The following is a 24,736-nucleotide window of genomic DNA, read 5'->3' as shown; positions in this document are numbered from 1 at the left end:
ACCATATAAGAAAACAGAAAAAAGCCGGAAGTGGTGCTGTGGCTCAAGTGGTAGAGCGCTAGCCTTGAGCTGAAGAGCTGAGGGACAGCACCCAGGCCCAGAGTTCAGGCCCCACGACTGGACCCCCCCAAAAAAAGTTGCTTTGAAAATGTGGGTGTCTACTTCTCTTCCATAAGAGAAAGAAGGCCTGAGAACACAGCTAGGAATTCACTAGGCCTAAATTCCTTCCATTCCCACAGGTCTCTGACTTGGTGAATATTGGGGTGAATATCGGGGGTTTTGCACAGCTTGGGGGCAGAGTTGAAGAGTGAGAAAAAGAAAGCTAAGGCCCAAGAGTTTTTGGTTTACCAGCCATGGTGACTCCGGAATCTTACAGTTTAACAGCGTTGACAGACAACTCAAGAGCATCATAGAAAATGGGGTCTCTAGGTCTGATTCCTATACACCGTGTTCCCCTTTTATTTTCCCATACCAGGGGGAAATGAGAGGGAATTGGGAAGGGGTGAGCAGGGCAGGGGGAAGAGGGAGGGGTCCTGTGGAGAAAAATCACCCACTTAGGACTCAAGAAGAACAGGAACAAATGGGGGTGGTATGGGGCAGGGGGGTGTGGCTCAAGTGGTAGAGCACAATGTGTGTCCTTGAGTTCAAATCCCACTGCTACACCATCAGCTTAAAATGCAGCACCATCATCTTAAAAAAAAATCCCCAACAAAGGAAAAGCCAGAGTGGTCTCCAGTGGTTTTCCCTTCACAGGAATCCAAGTGACATGTTAGTGGGTCCTGATGAAGGGTTTGGGGTTTCTGGAGATGGGGAGTTCCTCATGACCTAAATGGCTACCTCAGGCAAAAAGGGGAGGGGCTGCCCTGGGGCTCATGCATATTTATAGGGACTCATGCATATTCATAGGGACTCATGCATATTCATATGCCACCACCGCCTGGGAGGGCGGGCACATCCTTGAGCATGCGCAGTCTGATACCATGCATCTCACATTCAAACATGATGGACACTTGGACCAACTACAATGGAGTATATAGTATATGAGCCATATCTGTCCTGGGCCAGCTATTAGGAATAGGTTAGCATGACTCAGAAACCTGAGCTGCTGCTTTGTAAGTTTTTTTTTCTGGAGGGTCTTAGCTGGAACCGGAATTTAAAAAGAAAAAAAGAGCAGACACCAAAACTTTGAAGTCATTTTTCTGGCCATTGGTTGTCTTGTGAAGGGCTAACCCCAGATCTCTGCCCAGACTATAGGGCTGACCCCTGACCTCTAGATTCTGGCTAAATTGAGCCAATACTATTCTGTTCCCTGTTCTTCTTCTCAGATTTTCCCATTCTCTTCTGTATGTGTCCTGAGGTTTGAACTCAAGGCCTGGGCACTGTCCTTAAGCTTTTGTGCTCAAGGCTGGTGCTCTACCACTTGAGCCACCGCACTAGTTCTGGCTTTTTCTGCATACGTGGTGCAGAGGAAGCGAACCCAGGGCCTCATGCATGCCAGGCAAGCGCTCTACCACTGAGCCACCTTCCCAGCCCAACCATGTGTTCTTGAACAAGCCTGCCTTCTCTCACTGAGTCTTGCCCAGGTGTTGTGACCACGGTGGAAGGGTCTAGAAGTTGTGGCCATGAGAGACTTGATGGAGTTCTAAAGATCGACACAGCAGCACCATAAGAGAAAGACTCAAGGGAGCTGGGTTTTTTTCTTTCCTTTTTTTCTTTTTTTTTCCACAAAAGGGCAAGAGCTTGAAGCATGCTGTGGTCAAGGATGGAGACCTGGGTGACTGGATCCACTTGGTGTACAGGGGTTTTTTAAAATCTGGAACACCATGATGCCCCCCCTTACCCCCCCCCTCCGCTAGCACACAAGGGTGACTGTCCAGTCTGCAGAGCAGGAGAGATCCAGGTTGGAATCAAGTCCATCACCAGCCAGCCAGGCCTTGGAGGAGGGGGGAAATAGCGCCACCTTCTGGTCACCTGTCCCAGGTGCCCCCTGAGCAAACAGGCCCTTAACCTGGGGCAGGGCAGCCGCAGTTCATGGTCCGCTGAGGACCTAGAACAAGCAAGAGGTCATTTGGAAGCAGCAGACGAGCAGGGAATCCCCGGACATCATGGAATCCACAGTCCCAGAGGAAGATGGGAAAGCCAGGCAGGGATGCAAGGTCACCATGGCAACCACTGCTGTGTAAGATGAAGGCCTGGAGACTGGTCACTGGACCCACCCCAGGCCGGTGAGCTCAGCCTTGGAGGAAGGAGGCTGGATTTTTCCATGGGTATGGGGAGTGTTCGCCAATAGAGACGCGAGGGTGGACAGTATGGAGGGGTGGCTCTGTGTGTGTGTGTGTGTGTGTGTGTGTGTGTGTGTGTGTGTGTGTGTGTCAGTACTAGGACTCGAATTCAAAGCCTTGGCACTGTCCCTTAGCTTTTTTTAGTTTCTTTTTCTTTGGCTCAAAGCTGGTGTTCTACCACTTGGGCCACACCTCTAGTTCTGATTTTTTTTTTTTTTTTGCAGACTAATTGGAGAGAAGAGTCTCCCAGACTTTCCTGCCCAGACTAGTCTCAAATCCAGGTCCTCAAATCTCAGCCTCCTGAGTAGCTAAAGTGACAGGTGTGAGAATAAAGACATTTTCAGAGATCCAAGCACAAGCATGTCTGGCTAGCAGAAGGAAGAGGACGAGAAAGCAAACATTTGGAAGCCTGGAGCCTTTCTGACAGGAAGAAAATGATAAATAGGCCAAGTGCCGGTGGCTCACGCCTGTCATCCCAGCTACTGAGGAGGCTGAGATCTGAGGATTGCAGTTCAAAGCCAGCCCAGGCAGGAAAGTCCGTGAGACTCTTATCTCCAATAAACCACCAGAAAACCGGAAGTGGTGCTGTGGCTCAAGTCATAGAGTGCTCGCCTTGAGCTGAAGAGCTGAGGGACAGCGCCCAGGCCCAGAGTTCAAGCCCCATGACTGATGATGGTCAAGAAATCTTGACCCAGGGTCTTCATCTAAGGAAGGACAGTGGTTCTGGGATCCACAGTCTGTCACCAGGAGTCCTGGGATGTAGCTAGTACATGCTCCAAACTCAGGCTTTTATGAAACCTGCACCAGCTCTGGAAAATTCCAGACATTCTGACTATGGTCAATCTGTCTTGTACTCCAGCTAGGAAAAATCCCTTCATCGAAAGAACGTTCTGGAACTCAGATCGTTGATCTGCAGGTTGTTTTGAGATCGTTCGGATGGAGAATTGAGGTCTTCATGTAGAAGAGCCAAGGGTATGAATTGCAAATGAGTGTAAGTAACCACACACCCAAGGAAAGTTCTTTATTGGTGTGCCAAGAGAAAGGCGGGTCTCCCGTCTCCTGCTGCCAAGTTTAGATTTCTAGCTCCCCCCCCCCAAACCAGAAGCTGAACCTCCAGCCAGAGGAACAGGTTTATCCTGTTTTACACTGTGCAAGCACTCAAACATGACCGCTCTGGTGTTGGTACAACTCAGTGAAATGCACTACAAGTATGCACATAGCCTGGCCTTGGTGCACACTCCTGTAATCCCTGCTACTCGGGTGGGTGGCTGAGATCTGAAGATGGAGCTCTGAAGCCAGTCTAGAGGAGGAAGTGTGGAGGAAGGCGGGGAGGGGGTGGGGGAGAGAAGAAGAGTCTGTGAGGGTCTTATCTCCCACCAACCAGCAAAAGGCCAGAAGCAGGGGCGTGGTTCAAGTGGTAGAGCGCCATCCTTGAGCAACACCACAAAGGGGCAGCAACCCAGGCCCTGATTTCAAGCCCGAGCACCTGGGGCCTATGGGGGCATGCTATGAGAAGGAGGTCCAGGAGGAAAGAGGGGACTGGCAAGAGATGGGGGTGCAGATGGAGATACAGGTTGGGGCACCCCCCGAAAAAAAACACAAAAACAAAAACGGCCTGGGCTCTGCCTCTGGTCTGTCCCAACCCTGAGCCTTTTCCTCCTCCTCCCTCCCCTCCCCTCTCCATCCATTCCATTCCACTCCAAACAGTGAGAAAACTCCCACAGATCCCAGTAGGCGGCCTGAATGCAGCTGGAGCGTTGCTATAGCAACCGTTGCCATGGTACCCGAGGAGGCCTGGCGCTGACTTCCGGCTTAGCTGCCTCCCCCCTCCTCCAGCTCCCAGCATCCTTCATCACAGGGGCTGGGGCGCCCTCAAGGGGGGGGATGGGGTCCCTCCAGGGGGGGATCGAGTTGTCACCCCAATTCCAGAGCACAGCCCGAGCAGCATTGGACATGGCCCATGTCACCCCAGAAGCGCCTCTTGCTAGACATCCTGTAGGGCGTTGGGTTCGAAAACCTAAACCTCTTAGAGCAAAGGGACTCAAAAGCCAGCCAGGCGCTGGTGGCTCCCGCCTGTCCTCCCAGCCACTCAGGAGGCTGAGATCTGAGGATCAAGGTTCAAAGCCAGCCTGGGCAGGAAAGTCCCTGAGACTCTCATCGCCAATGAACCACCCCAAAGCCTGAAGTGGCGCTGGGGTTCAAGTGGTAGAGAGCTGGCCTTGAGGAGAGGGAGAGAGGAAAAAAGTCAGGCCCTGAGTTCAAGCCCCAGGATCAACACACACACACAACACACGTGTAAATGTCTCCCAAACACTCAAGTGTTAAGGGTTTGGTACTTTGGGGAAGGGATGGAGACTTTTTTTTGGGGGGGGGTCAGTCCTGGGGCTTGAACTCAGGGCCTGGGCGCTGTCCCTCAGCTTCTTTTGCTCAAGGCGAGCACTCGACCCCTTGAGCCACAGCACCACTTCTGGCTTTTTCTGTGTTTGTGGTACTGAGGACTCGAACCCAGGGCTTCATGCATGCTAGGCCAGCACTCTACCACTAAGCCACCTTCCCAGCCCCGTGATGGAACTTTAAGGGGTGTGGATTTGCAGATAGTCCTCAGCTTGTTAAGGAATAAAGGGTGTCCCTCCCTCCCTCCCTCCCTCCCTCCCTCCCTTCCCTCTCTTTCTCTCTCCCCCCTCCACCATGTCCTCTCCGCCTGTGAGTTCACACCGGTCTTCAAGACAACTCACAGCCCACAGACTTTTATTTTGAAGAGTTGATACAGAGGAGAATGATCCTCCCTCCCAAGATATTAGTTAAAAAATAGGCTGTACTTTGCTATAAATAGAGGATCACCATTGAAGAAGAGGAGGGGGAGGAGGAGGAGGAGAGGAGGAGGAGGAGGGGGGAGGGGGAGGAGGAGAGGAGGAGGAGGAGGAGGAGAGGAGGAGGAGGAGGAGGGGGAGGGGGCGAGGGGGAGAGGAGGAGGAGGGGGGAGGAGGAGGAGGAAGAGGAGGAGGAGGAGGAGGGGGAGGCAGGAGGAGGAGGGGGAGGAGGAGGGAGGGGAGGAGGAGGAGGGGGGGAGGAGGAGGAGGAGGAGGAGGAGGGGGGGAGGGGAGGAGGAGGAGGGAGGAGGAGAAGAAGAAGAAGAAGGAAGAAGAAGAAGAAGAAGAAGAAGAAGAAGAAGAAGAAGAAGAAGAAGAAGAAGAAGAAGAAGAAGAAGAAGAAGAAGAAGAAGAAGAAGAAGAAGAAGACGACGACGACGACGACGACGACGACTCAGGAACATCACCCAGGCCCTGAGTTCAAGCCCCAGTACTGGCACCAAAAACAAACAAGAAAACAATGATCAACAGCAGACTGAACTTTAATACTTTCTCTATATGTCCCCTGTACAGAAATCCTAAATGTTCAACATCCTCTCCTTTGGGGAAACTGAGTCCCAGCCCAAACCTGCCACCCCAAACTCCAGTGGTACATGGGGTTCCATGGTTTCTGTACACTGCTGGTTTACAACGGTGCTCTTTGGAGACTTTCAGCTCAAGGCTGGTGCTCTACCACTTGAGCCACACCTCTGGCTTTTTGCTGGTTCACTGGTAATAAGAGCCACAGGACTTTTCTTCCCTGAGCCTGGCTTAGAACCGTGATCAGATCTCAGTCTCCTGAGTAGCTGGGATTACAGGCGTGCGCCACGGTACCTGGCTATTTCTTATTTATTTATTTTTTCCTGCATTCGCTAAATAGATTCCCCCCTCCAGGTCCAACTGCTGGCTGCACTAGGGTAACAGGGCTTGGGCTCGCTCGTATGACAGAAAGCCACTTAGCAAGGGAAGATGGTTCTCTTTCCGGTCCAGAGGGACCCATCAGGGCAGGAGAGAGGAGGGAGAAGAGGAGATTGGATTACAGCCTTCGGCCAAGAAATGTAGAGTCAGCATTTCTGTTGTCACAGGAGGGCGTCCTGCCCGGAGTGGGGTAGGGATGGGGGGACCCACCTTTACTGTCTGCTGAGAGCCTGTGCTGCCCCAGACATGACCCCTACCATTCCTGAAATTTCACTGCAAATGACTGCTTCAGCAGTTCTGCTGCTTTTGCCTGACCTGGCCCAAGACCCAATCATCATGGAGGAGGAGGAGGAGGAGGAGGAGGAGGAGGAGGAGGAGGAAGAGGAGGAGGAGGAGGAGGAAGAGGAGGAGGAGGAGGAGGAGGAGGAGGAAGAGGAGGAGGAGGAAGAGGAGGAGGAGGAGGAGGAGGAGGAGGAGGAGGAAGAGGAGGAGGAGGAGGAGGAGGAGGAGGAGGAGGAGGAGGAGGAGGAAGAAGAAGAAAAAGAAGAAGAAGAAGAAGAAGGAGGAGGAGGAGGAGGAGGAGGAGGAGGAAGAAGAAGAAGAAGAAGAAAAAAGAAGAAGAAGAAGGAGGAGGAGGAGGAGGAGGAGGAGGAGGAGAAGGAGGAGGAGGAGGAGGAGGAGGAGGAGGAGGAAGAGGAGGAGGAGGAGGAGGAGGAGGAAGAAGAAGAAGAAAAAGAAGAAGAAGAAGAAGAAGGAGGAGGAGGAGGAGGAGGAGGAGGAGGAGGAGGAAGAAGAAGAAGAAGAAGAAGAAGAAGAAGAAGAAGAAGAAGAAGAAGAAGAAGAAGAAGAAGAAGAAGAAGAAGAAGAAGGAGAAGAAGAAGAAGGAGGAGGGACCAGAATCCCACCCAGAGACTGAAGGGGGGGGTCCTTGCTGGAGCGGGCCCTTCAAGGGGCGGAGCTTACCGGGAGGGTCTTAGGTCTTGGGGGAGGAGCTTAAGTCTTGGGGGCGTGTCTCCAGGAGTGGCTGTGGGCCTACAGCCTCTCTGCCTCCCACACCTGTTCCTCCATCCTCTGCCCGTGAGATCTGCGCCAGAGCCCCAGCCCTTCACATCTATACCATCATGAAGATGCATTTCAGGGTCCTTCACAACAGTTAGACTAAGACACAAAGGCATCAGGACTGGCCTGGCCCATTATCACCCTCCTAGGCCTGGATGGGTAATTTAGTGAGCACTTACTATGTACTGCTCACCCCCAGCTGGGCTGCCCCAGAAACGCTCAAACTTGTTTCTAGGATGCCTGTGCTCTCATCATCATCATCATCATCATCATCGAGGACTGGCCCGGGCACTTGGTGGCTCACGCCTGTCATCCTGGCTACTCAGGAGGCTGTGATGGGAGGATCGGGGCTCAAGGCCAACTCAGGGAAAGTCCATGAGATTTTCGATCTCCAAGGAATTCACCACAAAGCTGAAGTGGAGCTGGGGCTCAAGTGGGTAGAGCGCCAGCCTGGAAGGGAAAAAGGCAGCGCCCAGGTCCTGAGTTCAAGGCCCAGGACTGGCACCAAAAAGAAACAATTTTTTAAAAAACCAATACCATCTGTCTGTAGCAGAAGACAGGTGCCATGTGGCTGGGTCATCTCCCGTGTCAGATGGGCACTGGGGGGTCCCTGGTGTGGGCACCCCTGAGGTGACCTCGTGACCACACACAGCAGGTTCTCTGTTTCCTGGCTGCCTGATTTCCTTGTAGCATGGCAGGGTTTGGGGGGGGGGGTGGAGTCCATTTTGTCATGGGTTCTGTGACTTGGCTGGGTGAGGGGAGGGCGGGGGGGGGGGTGTAAACACCTTCCCTGCCTGGGCTGGATTTGAACCACGATCCTCTGTTTTCAGCCTCCTCAGTAGCTGGGATTATATGAATGCCCACCTTTGCCTGGCTCCAAGGACACTGTTTTACATGAACAATTACCTTGAAGAAGTATTTTGTCCTCTACTGGGAACTATGTAAGGAAATTACTCCCTCCCTCCCTCCCTCTCTTCTTCCCTCCCTCTTTCCCTCCCCCCCCCTCTCTGTATTGTCCATGGGGCTTAAACTCAAGGCCTGGGCGCTGTCCCTGACTTTTTCACTCAAGGCTGGCGCTCTACCACTTGGTTCAAGCGCCACTTCTGGCTCTTTGGCTGCTGAATAGGACATTCGAGTCTCATGAACTTTTCTGCCTCGAGTTGGCTTCAAACCACAATCCTCAGATCTCAGCCTCCTGAGTAGCCAGGAGGACAGGCGGGAGTCCCGGGTGCCCAGTTCATAGGCCACAGGTTTTTTAAATTAGCAACTCATTAATACAAAAACAGAAAGGATCAGACTCATCCTAGAAATCTCAGGAGCACCCAGATTTCAGACACGTTCAGTAATACAGTTTTTATACCTCTTCCTCCTCCCTCTTCCTTCCTCTCCTTTTCCCTCCTCCCTGTCCTCCACCCCTCCCTCCTCCTCCTCCTCTCCCTCCTCTTCCTCTTCTCCCTCCTCCCCTCTCTCCTCCCTCCTCCTCCTCCTCCCTCCTCCTTCTCCTACTCTTCTTCCTCTTCTCCCTCCTCTCCCTCCTCCCCTTCCTCCTCCCCCACCCTCTTCTTCCTCCACTCCCTGCTCCCCTTCCTCCTCCTTTCCCTTTTCTTCCTCCTCTCCCTCCTCCTCCTTTCCCCTCTTCCCTCCTCCCTCCACCAGGAACCCTTATATCACTCAGGTGAGGAGCTGGGAACCGGCACCTCCTTACTCTTCCTGGATAAAGGGATCGCGATGGCCAGGGGTCAGAAAGAGGGGGGGACCCACCTGGGATTGTAAAGTAGGGGGCGTTGATGAGGGAGAGGGCCTATTTTTAGTCCAAACGTGGGTTCTAGTGCAATCTACCCTCAGGTCATGGCCTGAGGACGAGGTGGAAAGATGGCAATGCACCCCTCCATCTGCTGTGTGACTGCAGGCCCGTGGCTCACCCTCTCTGAGCCTACGCAATGAAAGAGTTAAAACACTCATAGCTTTTCCCAGCTCAAAAGGAAAGAGAGAGAGAGACAGAGAGAGAGAACCGGGCGCCAGTGGCTCACGCCTGTCATCCTAGCTACTCAGGAGGCTGAGATCTGAGGATCGAGGTTCAAAGCCAGCCTGGGCAGGAAAGTCCATGAGACTCTGATCTCCCATGAACCACTAGAAAACCGGACGTGGCGCTGTGGCTCAAGGGGTAGAGCGCTCGCCTTGAGCTGAAGAGCTGAGGGACAGCGCCCAGGCCCTGAGTTCAAGGCCCAGGACAACACTGAAGCCACACTGTACGAGTCCATCCCAGCTGGGCTTCCGACAGCCATGGGGGGAGCAGGGGGCTTCGCATGTGTCCCCCCTCAGAGACAGGATGGGCCCCAGGAATCTCCCATGAATCCTTCCTTACCCCCCCCTGCACGTGGCATGCATTACGGGTTCCATTTTATAGACGGGGACTGAGATTTCCCCGCCTGAAGGCGGCGTCCATTTGCACAGGACCTGAGCTGAGGCCCACAGGCCTGGCTGCCCAGAGAGGCCACGGGGAGGGGCGTGGCCACGGAAGGGGCTGTGCTCAGGGGGTGTGGTCAGAGGGCTGGCCCTAAGGGGGTGTGGTCAGGAGGGGGCGTGGCCACGGGAGGGGCTGTGCGCAGGGGGTGTGGTCAGAGGGCTGGCCCTAAGGGGGCGTGGTCAGGAGAGGGGCGTGACCACGGGGGGGGGCCTGTGTGGAAAGGCGTGGTCACAGGAAGGGTTAGCCAAAGGGATAGGTGGGGCCGCTGGGCGGGGCCACGGAGGAGGGGCGTGGCCACGGGGCTGTGCGTAGGGGGTGTGGTCAAAGGGCTGGCCCTAAGGGGCGTGGCCATTGGAGGGGCGTGGCCACGGGAGGGGCTGTGCGTAGGGGTGTGGTCAAAGGGCTGGCCCTAAGGGGCGTGGTCAGGAGAGGGGCGTGGCCACAGGGCTATGTGGTCACAGGAAGGGTTGGCCATTGGGATGGGCGTGGCCACGGAGGGGCGTGGTCGCTGGGCGGGGCCACGGGGAGGGGCGGGGCCGGCTCAGCCCCATGGGTCCCACCTCCCACTGCCTCCTGCAGATATGCTCGGGTCTCTGATTGGAACATCCACCCGTCACTCTTAGCCACCAGAAATGTGCATTCTGGGTGATTTAAAGGGGAAAGGGAATTTGTGTGTGTGTGTGTGTGTGCGCGCGTGTGTGTGTGTGTGTGTGTGTGTGTGTGTGTGTGTGTGTGTGTCGGGCCTGGGATTTGAGCTCACATGCCTGGGTGCTGTCCCTGAGCTTTCTTGCTCAAGGTTGGTGCTCTACCGCTCAAACCACAGCTCCACTTCTGACTTTTTGCTGGTTCATTGAAGGTAAGAATCTCATGGACTGTCCTGCCCGGGCTGGCTTTGAACTGCCATCCTCAGATCTGTCAGGATCCTGAGTGACCAGAGAGGGCAATGTGAGGAGCCAGGCAGGCCCAGCATCGCCTTCCAGGGTTCTCATTGGTATGTTCCAGATGTCTTCTTGCCTCCAGCGCCTCCCCATGGGGCAAGGGCCTTGATCTAGAAATGAACAAATGGCCCAGAATCGCCTGGAATGAATGGCAGCAGTACTGGCACCAGGACAGCAGCCAACAGCCAACAAGTTAACCAGGCACCGGTGACTCTTGGGTAATCCTAGCTGCTCAGGAGACAGATCAGTGGGATCGATGTTCCAGAGATTCTCCAGTGAGCCAGCAAAAAGCCAGACATAGAGGTATGGCTCAAGTGGTAGAGCACCAGCCTAGAGCAAAAAGCCAAATGAGAGCACACACACCACACACACACACACACACACACACACACACACACACAATGCACCTTTTCCGGTGCTCAGGATCATTCATACAGCAATTGCGCCACCTGCTGCCCATGTTTGTGTATTACATGCCACCCCTTGGTGTAACGTGAATCCGCTATCACAAAGCTTAGATTAAGACTAGACCTCCCCTAGTCTTGCTCCCCTTTGTCCCTCATTCCCGCCCGCCAGAACATCCCATTCCTGTCAATTCCAGAGTTAGGGTTACAGGTCCAAAAACCATCTCAGAATCCTAGCCACCGGAACACAAGAGTTCTGTGATAAGCAGATCAGTTATTAGTAGGGATTTGAGCAATATTTTGCATTTGTGAGAATCATGCATGAGACCTAAGGACAAACTGTTTTTCCCCTCCGCCTTGCAAGTCCTGGGGACTGAACTCAGGGCCTGGCCTCTGACCTTGAGCCTCTTTAGCACTTTACCACTTGAGCCACAGCACCACGTACAGCTTTTTCTAAGTAGTTTATTTGAGGTAAGAGTTCTCACAGACTTTCTACCCAGGCTGGCTTCGAACCATAATCCTCAGATCTCAGCCCCCTGAATAGCTAGGATTACAGGTGTGAGCAGGCCGTAACAACTTTTATTGTCTTCCTCGCACTTTTCTGCTTTTTGAAAAATTGGTCTGTATTGCTATGAATCAGAAAGGTGGACACACCATGGTGAATAGAAGTATCAGTTCCCCCCAATTTTTTTCCAGATTGCGTAGTTCGAGGAGGGTGGGGCATGCATGTCAAACGGGCAGATTCTCAGGCATCGACCCAAAGAAATACTGAATTACAGTCCTTTGTGTGTGTGTATTGTTCCAGTCCTGGGACTTGAACTCAGGGCTTGGGCGCTGTCCTTGAGCTTTTATTTTGCTCAAGGCTAACTGTAGGCACACTTCTGGCTTTTTGGTGCTTAGCTTGAACCACAATACTCAGCTCTCAGCCTCCTGAGTAGCTAGAATGATAGCATCTAGCCTGAATCAAGACCTCTGCGTCTAATCAGCTCTGCAGGTGATTCTTATAATCTGGCTCTGTGGGGAGTTTGCAGGTGCAGAGGGCTTGTCTTTGCCAACTTCCAGGAAGGCCTGCGCCTACAACTCCCAGAATGCCTCGCGAGCCACGCCGCAGGCTCTAGGCAAGGCCTGCGCCTACAACTCCCAGGATGCCTCGCGAGCCACGCCGCAGGCTCTAGGCAAGGCCCGCGCCTACAACTCCCAGGATGCCTCGCGAGGCAGGCGGCCGCCGGCACGAAGGTCTGCGCCTACAATCCCCAGGATGCCTGGCGAAACCCGGGCGAGTACGTCCGATGCCTGCCGGGAGTTGTAGTTTCTCACCCAGCGGTCCTCGGCTTATAAACGCTTGGAGATGGTGGCGAGAAACCGGCTTTCCCACAATGCAAAGGCAACCGATGACGCCATCAGCGGCGCGCCCGACACCGAGCGGGCGTTTCCTACCGCCCGGGCCGCCGCCGCCGCCGCCGCCGCCGCTCGCGCGGGGCCCTCGCTGCCGGGGAGGAGGTCGCGGCGGGGCTGTGTGGCGGGCCCGGGCGGCGCGCATGGCGGAGGGCGGCGGCGCGGCGGGCGGCGGCGGCGTGGGCCCGGGCCCGGCCTCGGCGGGGCCGGCGGCGGGCGCCAAGGGCCCGGGCGCGGGCGGCGGCGGCGGCGGCGCGCTCAACCCGGCCGCGCTGCCCCCCGGGGACCCGCAGCTCATCGCGCTCATCGTGGAGCAGCTCAAGAGCCGCGGCCTCTTCGACAGCTTCCGCCGGGACTGCCTGGCCGACGTGGACACGAAGGTGCCGGGGCGGGGGCGCCGGGGCCGGGGGGGGGGTCGGGCCGGGGGAGGCGCCGGGGGGGCGCCGGGGCCGGGGGGGGCCGGGGCGGGGGGATCCGGGGGCGCCGGGGCGGGGGGGGGCCGGGGCGGGGGGATCCGGGGGCGCCGGGGCGGGGGGGGGGGCCGGGGCGGGGGGGGCCGGGGGGGCGCCGGGGCGGGGGGGCGTCAGGGCGGGGGCTGGGGGGGCCGGGGGGCGTCGGCGCCGGGGCGGGGGGGGCCGGGGCGGGGGGGGGGGCGCCGGGGCTCGGGCCGGGGCCGGGGGCGGGGGGGGGGCCGGGGGGCGTCGGCGCCGGGGCGGGGGGGACGGGGGCCCAGGCGCGGCGTTAATGTGTTTGTCTCCCAACAAAAGCGCTGGGGCGAGCAGGGGGGGGCTCGCACGCTAGGGGCGCTGCGGAGCGGGGCGCCTCCCCTGGGCCCCCGCGGGCCTCTATCCCCCCCATCCTCCCACCCCCCCATCTTCCCATTCTCCCATCCCCCCATCTTCCCATTCTCCCATCCCCTCATCCTTCCATCCCCCCAACCGCCCATCCCCCACATCCCCCCATACCCCCCCATCCTCCCATCCCCCCATCCTCCACATCCCCCCCATACCCCTCCATCCTCCCATCCCCCCATCCTCCACATCCCCCCCATACCCCTCCATCCTCCCATCCCCCCAACCGCCCATCCCCCCATCCTCCCGTGCCCCATCCATCCTCCCATCCCCCCAACCGCCCATCCCCCCATCCTCCCGTGCCCCACCCCCTCCTCCCATCCCCCCCTCCTCCCATCCCCCCCTCCTCCCATCCCCCCCATCCCCAGCCGGGCTGCTCCACTCTGAGCCTGACGATCCACACGGGAGCCCCAAATCATCCCCGTGTCTTCCCACTCCCCCCCCCCCCCGTCCCCACCCCCCCACCGGGGAAGAAGAGCCAGGGGAGATGCCAGGAGGCTCCCATTTGCCGTCGATTGTTGTGCGCCCCTGGCCCTTGACCAGCGCCGAGATGACAGGAGAAACTCTCCGTTCCCCTCGGGAAGCTGTGTGGGGCTTGTCGGTTTTTCTCTCGCTCAGGGGTTCGAACTTCTTGGTACGAAGTTAAGGGAAGTTAAGGGGCGATCGGTTGCTGTCGAAGCAGATCCCCTTCCGTTGGCGCCCCAGGGGTGCAGAATGCACCTGCCCCCCCCATTGTAACCAGAGACTCCCCAGCGAACCCCAGCCAGAGCCGTTTCCCTTTCATTAGCCGGAGTTGGTGGGATTTAATGAAGTACTGATGCGGATTGCTAGAGCCTTCCACTTCCTCCCTTCTCGAAACTTAAGTGCCAGCAAGCCAGGCTCAGCAGTGCAGCCACACCGGAAGCAGACCCTGGGAAGCCAGCTGGGACTAAGGTAGATCTCACCTGGGGGGGAAAAAAAGAAGCACACAGGAGAGCCCTAGGCTGGCGCCTGGGGCCCAGGGTTCAGTTCCCAGCTCAGCAACACCTGAAAGCCATGGGCTGCAAAGGCGAGATTGCACTTTGTTGTTAGAAGAGACAGCGAGTCGCCCGCGATCCCTGCACCAAAGGCTGTTCCTCTAGCCGGAGCTGAGCGGGGGGTTCTCCCCCGGTGTGAGTGCCCCCTTCTCTGTCGAGGAGCGGGGGGGCTGCGGGCCGGGAGGGCGGCCGGGCGGGCAGCGCGCTTAGGTCACGCTCCGGAGGCCTTTGATTGCTCAGTACCACGCGCACACAAGTAAGTCAAACGAGTTAAAGAAGAAAGAAGCGATTAGGCTCGCGTCCTCAGTGCAGTGGATTGCCAGCATTGGAAAGGGGCTGTTGTTCAGTTTGATTTCCGCGGCCAGCTCGGTGGCTGGCAGCCAGCTGGGGGCGGTGGGCAGGGCTGGGGGTGGCTCGCGATCGAAAGCCCCCCCATGGGAGGCTCACAGGGCGCCACCCATAAAAGGAAGGCCTGATGGAAACATCGAGAAAGCTGCTGCAGCCCTCCCCACTCACTCAGTCTCTCTCCAGCTGTTGAGCTCAGACCCAAGAGTCCAGGAACCCCCAGTTAGGGAGCCCCCCCAAATACAGAGCCATGGTGAGGGGCAGGGACGTCCTCCGCGTCTGCGGGCGCAGCCCCTGGCCCCGGGCTCGGTGGGGCCGGGTGGGGACCGCGCCCCGACTCTCCCTGCGGGATTCTGGGTAACGCTGGTGCTTTGATCTGGGGGGGACGGGGACGGGGGCGCCCTGGGTTTGGGGCGCCGTGCGGTGACGCGCAGAAGCGCTGTGTGCGGGCCGCGCGCCTGCGCACAAGATGGCTGCCGTCCGAGCCTGCCCCCCCCCCAGCCCGTGGCGTGTGCAAAGCTCGGGTCAGAGGGCACGGACCCAAAGTGGGGGGGGGCTTCATTGCTCCTCCACAGCGCCCGCGCCTGGGAAGGGGTCGGAAGTGCCGGTTCTGCGCGTGCGCACCCCACGACGGCGGGGCGGGGGAGGTGTGTCACGCGGCCGTCCTGTCTGCGCATGCGCATCCCACGCCGGGGAGGGGGGGGGAGCAGGGGAGGTGTGTCACGCGGCCGTCCCTCCGTCCGTCCGTCCTGTGCTCAGGCCCGGGGAGGTGCGGCGGTGAGGCCCGCCGGTCCTCTGCCTCCGCCGCTCACGCGTGGAGCGGAGATGGGGCCGCAGGACGCGGGAGGGCGCCGCCCGTGCCCCCTCCGTCCCCCCTCCGTCCGCCCTCGGCGGGCCCGGACGGGACGTCCGCGAGGCCAGCGCGCCGCCACCGTCTCACGCCGTCCCACTCCGGCTTCCGTGTTAGTTTCTCCCCGGCCGGCCTCGCGCCGGCGCCCGCGGCGTCCCGGGTGACCGGCTCCCTCTGCCGTCACTTCCAGCCGGCCTACCAGAACCTGCGGCAGAAAGTGGATAACTTCGTGTCCACGCACCTGGACAAGCAGGAGTGGAACCCCACGATGAACAAGAACCAGCTGCGCAACGGCCTGCGGCAGAGCGTGGTGCAGTGAGTGCGCGGGCGCGGGTGGGCGTGGCCTCCCCCGGGCACAGGCGGGTGGGCGTGGCCTCCCCGGGGGCACAGGCGGGTGGGCGTGGCCTCCCCGGGGCACAGGCGGGTGGGCGTGGCCTTCCGGGGGGCAGGCGGGTGGGCGTGGCCTTCCCCGGGACGCAGGCGGGGGGGCGTGGCCTTCCCGGGGGGGCGTGGCCTCTCTGGGACGCAGGCGGGCGGGCGGCCCTCCCCAGCGCAGATGAGTAGTTCATACACTAAAGTTGCGAGGCACCTGCTCCCCACAACAGTGCTAGACCCCTTGTGCAGATGTGGTGTTTGCACCTTTAAGAAGTGGGCCTTGAGCCGGGCGCCGATGACACGCCTGTCATCCTAGCTACTCAGGAGGCTGAGATCTGAGGATCAGGGTTCAAAGCCAGCCCAGGCAGGAAAGTCCATGAGACTCTGATCGCCAATGAGCCACCAGAAAAGTGGAAGTGGCGCTGTGGCTCAAGTGGTAGAGCGCTCGCCTTGAGCCGAAGAGCTCAGCGCCCAGGCCCAGAGTTCAAGACCCACGACCAGCAAACACAAAAGAGGTCCTTAGAGCCCAGGGCTGGGGCCCAGGCCCGTCTGCCTCAGCTGCTCAGGAAGCCCAGAACTGAGGATCGCCCTTCAGAGCCAGCCCAGGCAGGAAAGCCTGTGAGACTCTCGTCTCCAATGAACCACCAAAGGGGAGGAAAAAATCAGAAATAGAATTGTGGCTCAAAAGTAGCGGCTGCTGGTGGTTCACGCTTGTCATCCTAGCTACTCAGGAAGCTGAGACGGGAGAGGGCAGTTCAAAGCCAGCTGGGGCAGGAAAGTCTGCGAGACTTAGCGCCAGTTAACCACCAAGAACCCAGAAGTGGGGCTGGGGCCCCAGTGGTAAAGCGCCAGCCTTGAGCACAAAGGCGAAAGGACGGCGCCCAGGCCCCGAGCGCTGCGCGAGGCCCAGAGGAGGAAGGAACGAAGTCCAGCCCAGAGCCAACGGGCTTCACGGCTGACTTCTGTTCACCTTAGAACCGTGGCTGCTGGCTCCCACCTGTCACCCCGGCTCCTCAGGAGGCTGAGATCTGAGGATCGCAGTTCGAAGCCAGCCTGGGCAGGAAGGCCACGCAACTCTGCTCCCCAGCGACCACCAGGAACCCGGGCGTGGCGCTGGGGAACCCCTCCAGGACAGCGGCCGGGCCCTGAGTTCGAGTCCCAGATGGGGGTGGCCCCCCGATGATGGTGATCTCTCTTGTCTCCGCGAGGTCGGGCATGTTGGAAGCCGGAGTGGACCGGATCATCTCCCAGGTGGTGGATCCGAAACTCAACCACATCTTCAGGCCGCAGATAGAGCGGGCTATTCACGAGTTCCTGGCCGCCCAGAGGAAAGAGCCCGTGCCCGCGCCGCCCCCCGAGCCGGAGAGCCAGGACCCCCCTGCTCCATCCCAGGACGCCTCCTAAGGTCCCGTGCCTGCCCCCGGCCCGGCACCTGCCCTCCCCACCCTATAACCGGAGACCGCGACCTCCCGTGTGCTCAGAGTTTACCAGCCAGCGCCAGTAGCTCCCGCCTGTAACCCCAGCTACTCAGGACGCTGAGCACTGAGGATCTCCACTCAAAACCAGCCCAGGCAGGAAAGTCCCTGAGACTCTTCTATCTGCCATAAATCATCCAGGAGCCAGAAGTGGAGCTGTGGCTCAGGTGGTGGAGCGCCAGCCTTGAGCCAGCAAGCTCAGGGACAGCGCCCAGGCCCTGAGTTCGAGCCCCAGGACTGGCACCAACAAAAGAGGGGGGCGAATGATATGCATGCATACATATATATATATGTGTGTGTGTGTGTGTATACACACATATACCTATGTATATATGTAGTGATGTGGTTATCTTTTGTTTTTAGAGCGTGCTGGAAAGTTCTATTTATTCATGGTGAAGAGTGGACTCCCTGGCTCGCCGGCAAGCCGCCTGTGGTCAGCCAGGGTGACCCCCGGTGTGGATGGGGCCCGGCCCCATCGCGCCGCGCAGACACTACAGCCTTGCAGACAGGACGGCAGCGGCCTTTGCTGTACTAGAACTAGACGCGTGCACGGAGCGCGCGTGTGCTTCTCAGGAGCTGTGCGAGACAGAACCCGCACCCCGGGAAGGACTTCAGGCTGTTTCGGGGTGCTGTTGGGGCCCTCTGCTCCAGGGGTCACCCCCCCCTTGTCGGGTGGCAGAGTGATAGAAGGTGCCCCGTTGTGAGGTGTTGTCCTGCCCGCCCTGTGCACGTGTGTGCACACATGTGTGTGCACGCGCACGTGTGTGTGTTCATGACATTTTATAGTAATAAAACCCTTCATTGTCCTTTCTGTGAGGCTGCAGTTGGCCTGCTGTGTGTGTGTATTTGTGTGTGCAGATGTGCCGGACCTGGGGCTCGAACTCACGGCCTGGTGTCTGTCCCTTCACTGTCTCCCTCAAGGCTGGCGCTCTACCACTTGAGCCACAGCTCCACTTCCAGCTCTCATCTCCGATGAGCGTTTCATGAGACTTGCGTTTCTCCTCCCCCCCCCCCAGCTGGCCTCAATCTTGGATCCTCAGAGCTCAGCCTCCACTCTGAGAGGCTGGGATTACAGGCGCTGCCCAGACGCTGGGTGGAGACATGGGCAGGCTCCTAAGACCACGTGGGGTTCTTCCACCTTGGCCTGTCCTTCCTGAGATGGGGGGGGGGTTTATCTAGAACCTTCCTCGTTTGATTGGCTACGTGATCGCTGACCCCTCCATTTGTGGCTACTTCGCCCAGGAAGATCAAGTGGGAGACTTGGGTGGAACGTGACCAAGGGCAAGAGTGGTTTGGGAGAATAAGCTGGAGAATTGGGGGGGGGGGGGACTGGAAGGAGCCCCCGGGGCCATTCAGGGGCCAGAGGAAAGCCCGGAGCCTGGACTAGCCAGGGCAGTGGGAAGGGAGAAGAACAGGAGCTGGGTCGGGTCAGCCTCCCCGGGGCGTGAGGAGGAGCAGGTGGAAGAGTCACCCGCCGTCTGAGCACTGGAGAGAGGACAGAGGGGGCCTGGATCTCAGGACCCCAGGGTTTCACCCGGTGACCTTTGTTTGGCTTTTTTAATGCCAGTCCTGGGGCTGGAGCTCAGGGCCTGGCCTCTGTCCCTCAGCTGAAGGCTGGCGCTCTACCACTTGAGCCACAGCGCCACTTCCAGTTTTCTGGTGGTTTATTGGAGATCAGTCTCACCGACTTTCCTGCCTGGGCTGGCTTTGAACCATGATCCTCAGTTCTCCTGAGTAGCTAGGATTACAGGCGGGAGCCACCAGCGCCCAGCTTGATACTATTATTATAAATGAAATTGTCTTTTATGTTGTATTTGTGTAATCACTTTTATGTAACCCCTTTGTACAACTTCTCAATAATAAATGGAAAATAAACTGATTTTTGTGTTGACTTTTCATCCTATAGTCTTGCTAAGAAGCTCCGTTATTCCAGTAGTTTCTAACAGATTTTTGAGGGGTTCTTTTTAATTTTCTTTCCTAATAATGTGCTTTGATTGAACCATGTCAGTTTTTTTTCTTTACTTGGTACATGTCTAGTGAAATGATCGTAAATGATTTTTTTTTTTTTTACAGGTGGAGTCTAAGCACATTTAAACAAATTTAGGGACTATGAATGCAATCTTTTTTCTTGCAACAAACACGGAGGTCTTTGACTATGGACAATGAATTCTTCCTGTGTAAGAGAACTTGGGGAAAGTCATACCCAATTTGAATACCCAGAAACTTATAAAAGTTATATTTTTAAAAGTTTATAAAATTATATTTTATAAAATTGCCCAAATTAGAAACTTCTGGCTAAGAAAATCAGGTGTATGGTTTTCACATGGTATCTACAAAATCACCCTCTGGAAGAAGGCTGATATACAAAGAGATTTTGCCTTGGAAAAATCTACAGTTTGATATATACATATACATATTATTTGTGTATTCGTATATAGACATTTAGGACAAAGCTATACACTTCACAGCAACATAATTTTACTGTATCGCCACTGAGAAGACTAGGTCCAGGCCCCAATGCTCATGCCTGTAATCCCAACTACTCAGCAGGCTGAGATCGATGGATTCAAAATCAAAGCCAGCCCCGGCAGGGAGGTCAGTGAGAATCTCATCTCCAGTGAGCCGCCCCCTTTGGTGTGAGCTAGGTGAACATCTACATGAACTCTTGTCTGCTGGAGACACGGGACCAGCCGTCTCCGCCTGCCTGGCAAGAGTCCCTGGGTAGAATATGCCCAGGAGCACGCGTGGGCCCTTCAGCGTGTCACCATGTCTTTGCACCCGTGTGGATTCCCCCCGATAGTGTCCCGGGGCACCATCCAACTCTAATGTGCATAGTTTTGTGCCTGGCTTTGTGTGGGTTGTGTGTGTGTGTGCACATGCACTGGCCCTGGGGCTTGAACTCGGGGCCTGGGTGCTGTCCTGGAGTTATTTTGTCTCCCTGACGCTCACTTCCCACATTCTGCTGATAATTCTGCTGGGAATAAAAGTCTCACAGGACTTTCCTGCCCACCAAGATCCACCAATCTCAGCCTCCTGAGTAGCTGGGATTACATGCGTGCGCCACCACACCTGGCCTTGTGCCCAGCTTTTGAAATGCAGCCTCCTTTGTGGGCAGGACAAGGGACATTGGAAGGAGGCAGGAAAGCCCAGTGCTGGACCCTGTGGCCCCTGGCAGGCCAGCGCGGGTCACCTTGTGGCCATTTTGAATTCAGTTTCCCAGCAGCTTGACTGGAAGATTCCATCCCCTAAGGCCAAAGCTGTCTCCCTAAGGATCCTGGGAGCTGAGAGTGCTTGGATCATCTCCAAGCCCTCTTCTTTCTTCTGCAATGTCTGTGCTTGTTTTTTGGTCCAAAACCAGGATTTGAACTCAGTACCTGATGCTTTTGCTCATCGGCTAGCGCTCTGTCCACTGAGCCGCACCCCCAACCCCTCTGGAAATTCCATCCATCTTGCCTCCTTGGCCCCTTCCTACCCCCTTCCTTCCCGTCCCCCCTCATCCATCCAGGGCAGGTGTGACCCAGACCCAGCTCCCCCTCTAGGACTGGGGGCCCCACCCCCAGGGACAGGCCTTCTCCCAATCGGGCCCAGTTGTTTGTAAACATAGCCAGCAAATACTCAGTGTAGCTGCGGAGGTTTGCACATGGAAAAGAGAAAAATGGCCTTTTTTAAAGATGACTGGTCCCCACTGGATCTGGAGATGGAAAAGAAGCTCAGGAGAAACTCTGTGAGGGTGAACCACTCCTCATTTACCTCTTTTTGGTGGGATAAGAATCTCACCCACTTCCCTGTCTAGCCTGGCTTCGAACCACGATCCTCAGAGCTCAGCCTCCTGAGTAGCTAGGATGATGGGTCCCAGCCACCAGCACCCGACTCACCCTGAGACATCAACCAGTGACATCAGAATCATGGGGTGAGGGGGGTTGAGGGGTGCAGGCCCCACCATCCCCCAGTCTTTTTTTGTCAGTCCTGGGGCCTGAACTCTGGGCCTGGGTGCTGTCCCTCAGCTCTTCAGTTCAAGGCGAGCTCTCTACCACTTGAGCCACAGCACCACTTCTGGCTTTTTCTGCTTATGTGGTGCTGAGGAATCGAACCCAGGGCCTCATGCATGCAAGGCAAGCGCTCTACCACTGAGCCACCTTCCCAGCCCTAACCAGTCTTGAATGAGGAGCTTTACTGCTTGCTCCCTTTCCTGTGCTCTCCAGCCACGCACCGCCAGTGCTCACCACCAGAGGGCAGCGCTGAGCTGTTGGGAGGCCAGGCCAGGACCAAGCAGCCTGAGGGGCGCAGGGCCTAGAGGTCAGAGCGGGGGTCCCCAGATCAGCCTGGGCCTCAGGGACATCTCCCCTAAACCAGGTCATCGTGAGGACACCACCTGGAGGATGGGGAGAAGAGGCCCAGCTTGGAATCGAAAGCTTAACTTCACAATCAGACACGTTTGTTTTGTACTGGCTGCTTGTACTCATTCATTCCTTTTGGCCAGGCCTGGGGCTCGAACTCAGGGCCTGGGCGCTGTCCCTGAGCTTTTTTCTTTCTACTCAAGGCTGGTGCTCATCCGCTTGAGCCAACAGCTCCACTTCCAGCTTTTTGGTGGCTCGTTGGAAAGAAAGAGTCTCAGGGACTTTCCTGCCCAGGCTGGCTTTGAACTGTGATCCTCGGATCACCACTTGCTAGCTCTGGAGGGTACAAGAATGATTTTTCCCTGGGAGAGGAAGAAGTGACAGAATGGTAGCAATGAATCATGAGTCTGTCACAGTCTTGTAGCTTTTCTCTAGGTCTGAGATCATGGCAGAATGAAGGAGGTTGAAGAGATCATTATATTGGTGGGGTTTTGCCATGGGTGACTTACTGCAGTTCCGTGGCTGGCCACCAGAGGGGGCACGTCCTGCGTCTGCCAGCTGCCAGCAGCAAGCCAGTGTTGTGTGTGTGTGTGTGTGTGTGTGTGTGTGTGTGTGTGTGTGTGTGTGTAAGTTCTGTGAGTTGACATCGGTGAAGCCACCGTAGAAAGAGACAGACGTCTGAGTCCCAGCTGACTACGCGTGGCCTTGGTTCCTTCTCCGTCTCCTCCTGTGCCTCAGTTTCCTTGTTTGTGGAGGAGGCGTCTGAATGCGTCCATCAGCAGAAACCTGGCCCAGAGCCACAGCTGGGCACTGTGGCTCACGCCTGTCATCCCCGCCACCCAGGTGGCTGACATCTGAGGATCGTGGTTCAAAGCCAGCCTGAGCAGGAAAGCCCCATGAGACTCTTATTTCCAAGGAACCACCAAAAAGCCAACAGTGGCGCTGTGGCTCAAGTGGTAGAGCGCCAGCCTTGAGCAAAAAGCTCAGAGACAGAGGCCAGGCCCCGAGTTCAAGCCCCAGAACCGGCACGTGTGCACACACGTGCACACACAGCCCTGCCTTGTACCTCTTCACACTTTTTTTCTCTTTTTTTTAGTGGTCCTGGTGTTTGAACTCAGAGCGCCCGTCCATTTGCTAGGCTGGTGCTTTACTACTTGAGCCAGGCCCCTGTTTTTTTCACTGTTTTTGTTTTTGGTCGGTCATGGGGCTTGAACTCTGGGCCTGGGCGCTGTCCCTGTACTCCTCAGCTCAAGGCGGGCGCTCTACCGCTTGAACCACAGCGCCACTTCCGGTTTTGTAGTGCTTTATTGGAGATCAGAGTCTCACGGACTTTCCTGCCTGATCTGGCTTTGAACCCCGATCCTCAGATCTCAGCCTCCTGAATAGCTAGGATGACAGGCGTGAGCCACCGGCACCCGGCTTTGGTTATTTTTGAGGTACAGTGGTGTTTCCCACCCAGACATACACCCACTTGGACCGCAGTCCGCCTTGTTTAGGTTTGCAGTGCTGTCTGGGATTCCAGGCACATACTACTGCACCAGCTTGAGTGCTCAGGTGCGTGATACTGAGCCTGGCAAACTTTACTTCTTACATTCACATCTGTACCTGAGCGCTCTCCTCGCTCCACCTCTTGCCGACACTTAGTACTGTCGGGTTTTCTTTTAGCCACCGTGAAGAACGGGCTGTGTTCTACTACCTGGGCCCGGCTCACTCACATTTCCTCTTCTCTGAGGTGTCTGCTTGAGTCTTCTGCTGTTGATTGTTCATGTCTTCTCTTATGATTTGTGGTTCTTTGTGTGTCGGGCAAAGTGATAGGCTGCCAATGGCTTTAGTCGCCGCGGTGTGCCAGGCCTTCGTCCCCACGAACATGTCCATCACGTGGCTCGGCCTGTGTGTAGCAACCAGGCCTGTAGAGACCGACCAGCGTCCCGGCCACACACAGGCCGTGGCCACAGGAGCTTCCTCTGAGATACCACCAAGATTGGAATCTGCACTGCAGTAAAAGCAACCATCACCAGTAGCTAGACTCCTGGAGGGACCGGAGCCCCCACTGCAGGGTTGGAGGAGTGCTGAGAGCTCAGGTAGAGCGCCAGCCAGCGAGCTAACGTGTCAGGTACCGAGTTCGAGTCCTGCTCTTGGATCTTAAAAATAAAGATGGCTTTAGGGCCAATTACTGTACTTTGAGACGTGTCTGTGTGTGTGTGTGTGTGTGTGCACACGTGCACACCAATCCTGGGGCTTGAACTCAGGGCCTGGACGCTGTCCCTGAGCTCTTTTGCTCAAGACTAGCGCTCTACCACTTTGAGCCACGGCGCCACTTCCGGTTTTCTGGGGGTTCATTGGAGATCAAAGTGTCCCTCAGATTTGTCCTCCCTGGGCTGGCTTCCAGCCATGATCCTCAGATCTCAGCCTCCTGAGTAGCTGGGATTACAGGCGTGAGCCATCGTGCCCGGCTCCAAATGAGCCCTGGAAATGAAGCTGCATGGTTTTCTTGGGCCTGTCCCCCTGTGGCAAATCCCCTGCACCTCCTTCCCCCCCTCCACCCCCAGCTACCCACTTCCCGCTCATTCGGTTTCACAGACAGAAGCCCAGCCCAGACCCCACGCCAGAGAGGAGGCCGAGCCTAGTGCCAGCCCTCTGTAAGTCCAGACCACCAGGTCAAGCCAACAGATGTGTGGCATGTGGTGTGAGCCCAAAGTAGGCTGAAGATGGAGACCTGTGGCCACGGATTGTGCCACGTGCACGGCCACCTGCCACCTGGGAAAAGAAGAGGTGATCGTAGCCAGGTGCTGGTGGCTCACGCCTGTCAATCCAGCTACTCAGGAGGCTGAGATCGGAGGATCACAGTTCAAGGCCAGCCTGGGCAGGAAAGTCCAGGAGACTCTTATCTCCAATAAACCACCTGAAAACCGGAAGTGGTGCTGTGGCTCAAGTGGTAGAGCGCTCGCCTTGAGCTGAAGAGCTGAGGGACAGCGCCCAGGCCGTGAGTTCAAGCCCCACGACCGACAAAAAGAAAAAAAGAAGAAGAAGAGACGATCGCGTGGCCCTGAATCACCCAGAATCGAACCCAGATCCTCTGATAGGTATGAGCTAAGGTATAGAAGTAGCTCAATTTGTCTGTGGCCATTTCTCTGGTTCTAGAAACTCATTTCTCTCTGGGAAAACACCACCACCA

At 56.9% G+C, this 24,736-nt stretch overlaps 1 protein-coding gene across 1 annotated transcript; it reads left to right on the top strand.

The window, feature by feature from the left end:
* Positions 1-12,416: 12,416 nt before the first annotated feature.
* On the top strand, positions 12,417-18,047 carry Bod1 (biorientation of chromosomes in cell division 1). The gene is made up of 4 exons (XM_070028472.1): positions 12,417-12,692; positions 15,565-15,689; positions 16,958-17,154; positions 17,588-18,047. Exons 1-3 carry the CDS (start codon positions 12,456-12,458, stop codon positions 17,151-17,153), a joined length of 558 nt encoding a protein of 185 aa, XP_069884573.1. The 5' UTR covers positions 12,417-12,455; the 3' UTR covers position 17,154; positions 17,588-18,047.
* The last annotated feature ends 6,689 nt before the right edge of the window (positions 18,048-24,736 follow it).

The sequence above is a fragment of the Dipodomys merriami genome, unplaced genomic scaffold, assembly GCF_024711535.1.
Source record: "Dipodomys merriami isolate MVZ:Mamm:240054 unplaced genomic scaffold, mDipMer1.0.p SCAF_1936, whole genome shotgun sequence".
NCBI lineage: Eukaryota > Metazoa > Chordata > Mammalia > Rodentia > Heteromyidae > Dipodomys > Dipodomys merriami.
Note: the sequence above shows the minus strand (reverse complement) of the source record. Positions and strands in the feature narration are given on the sequence as shown.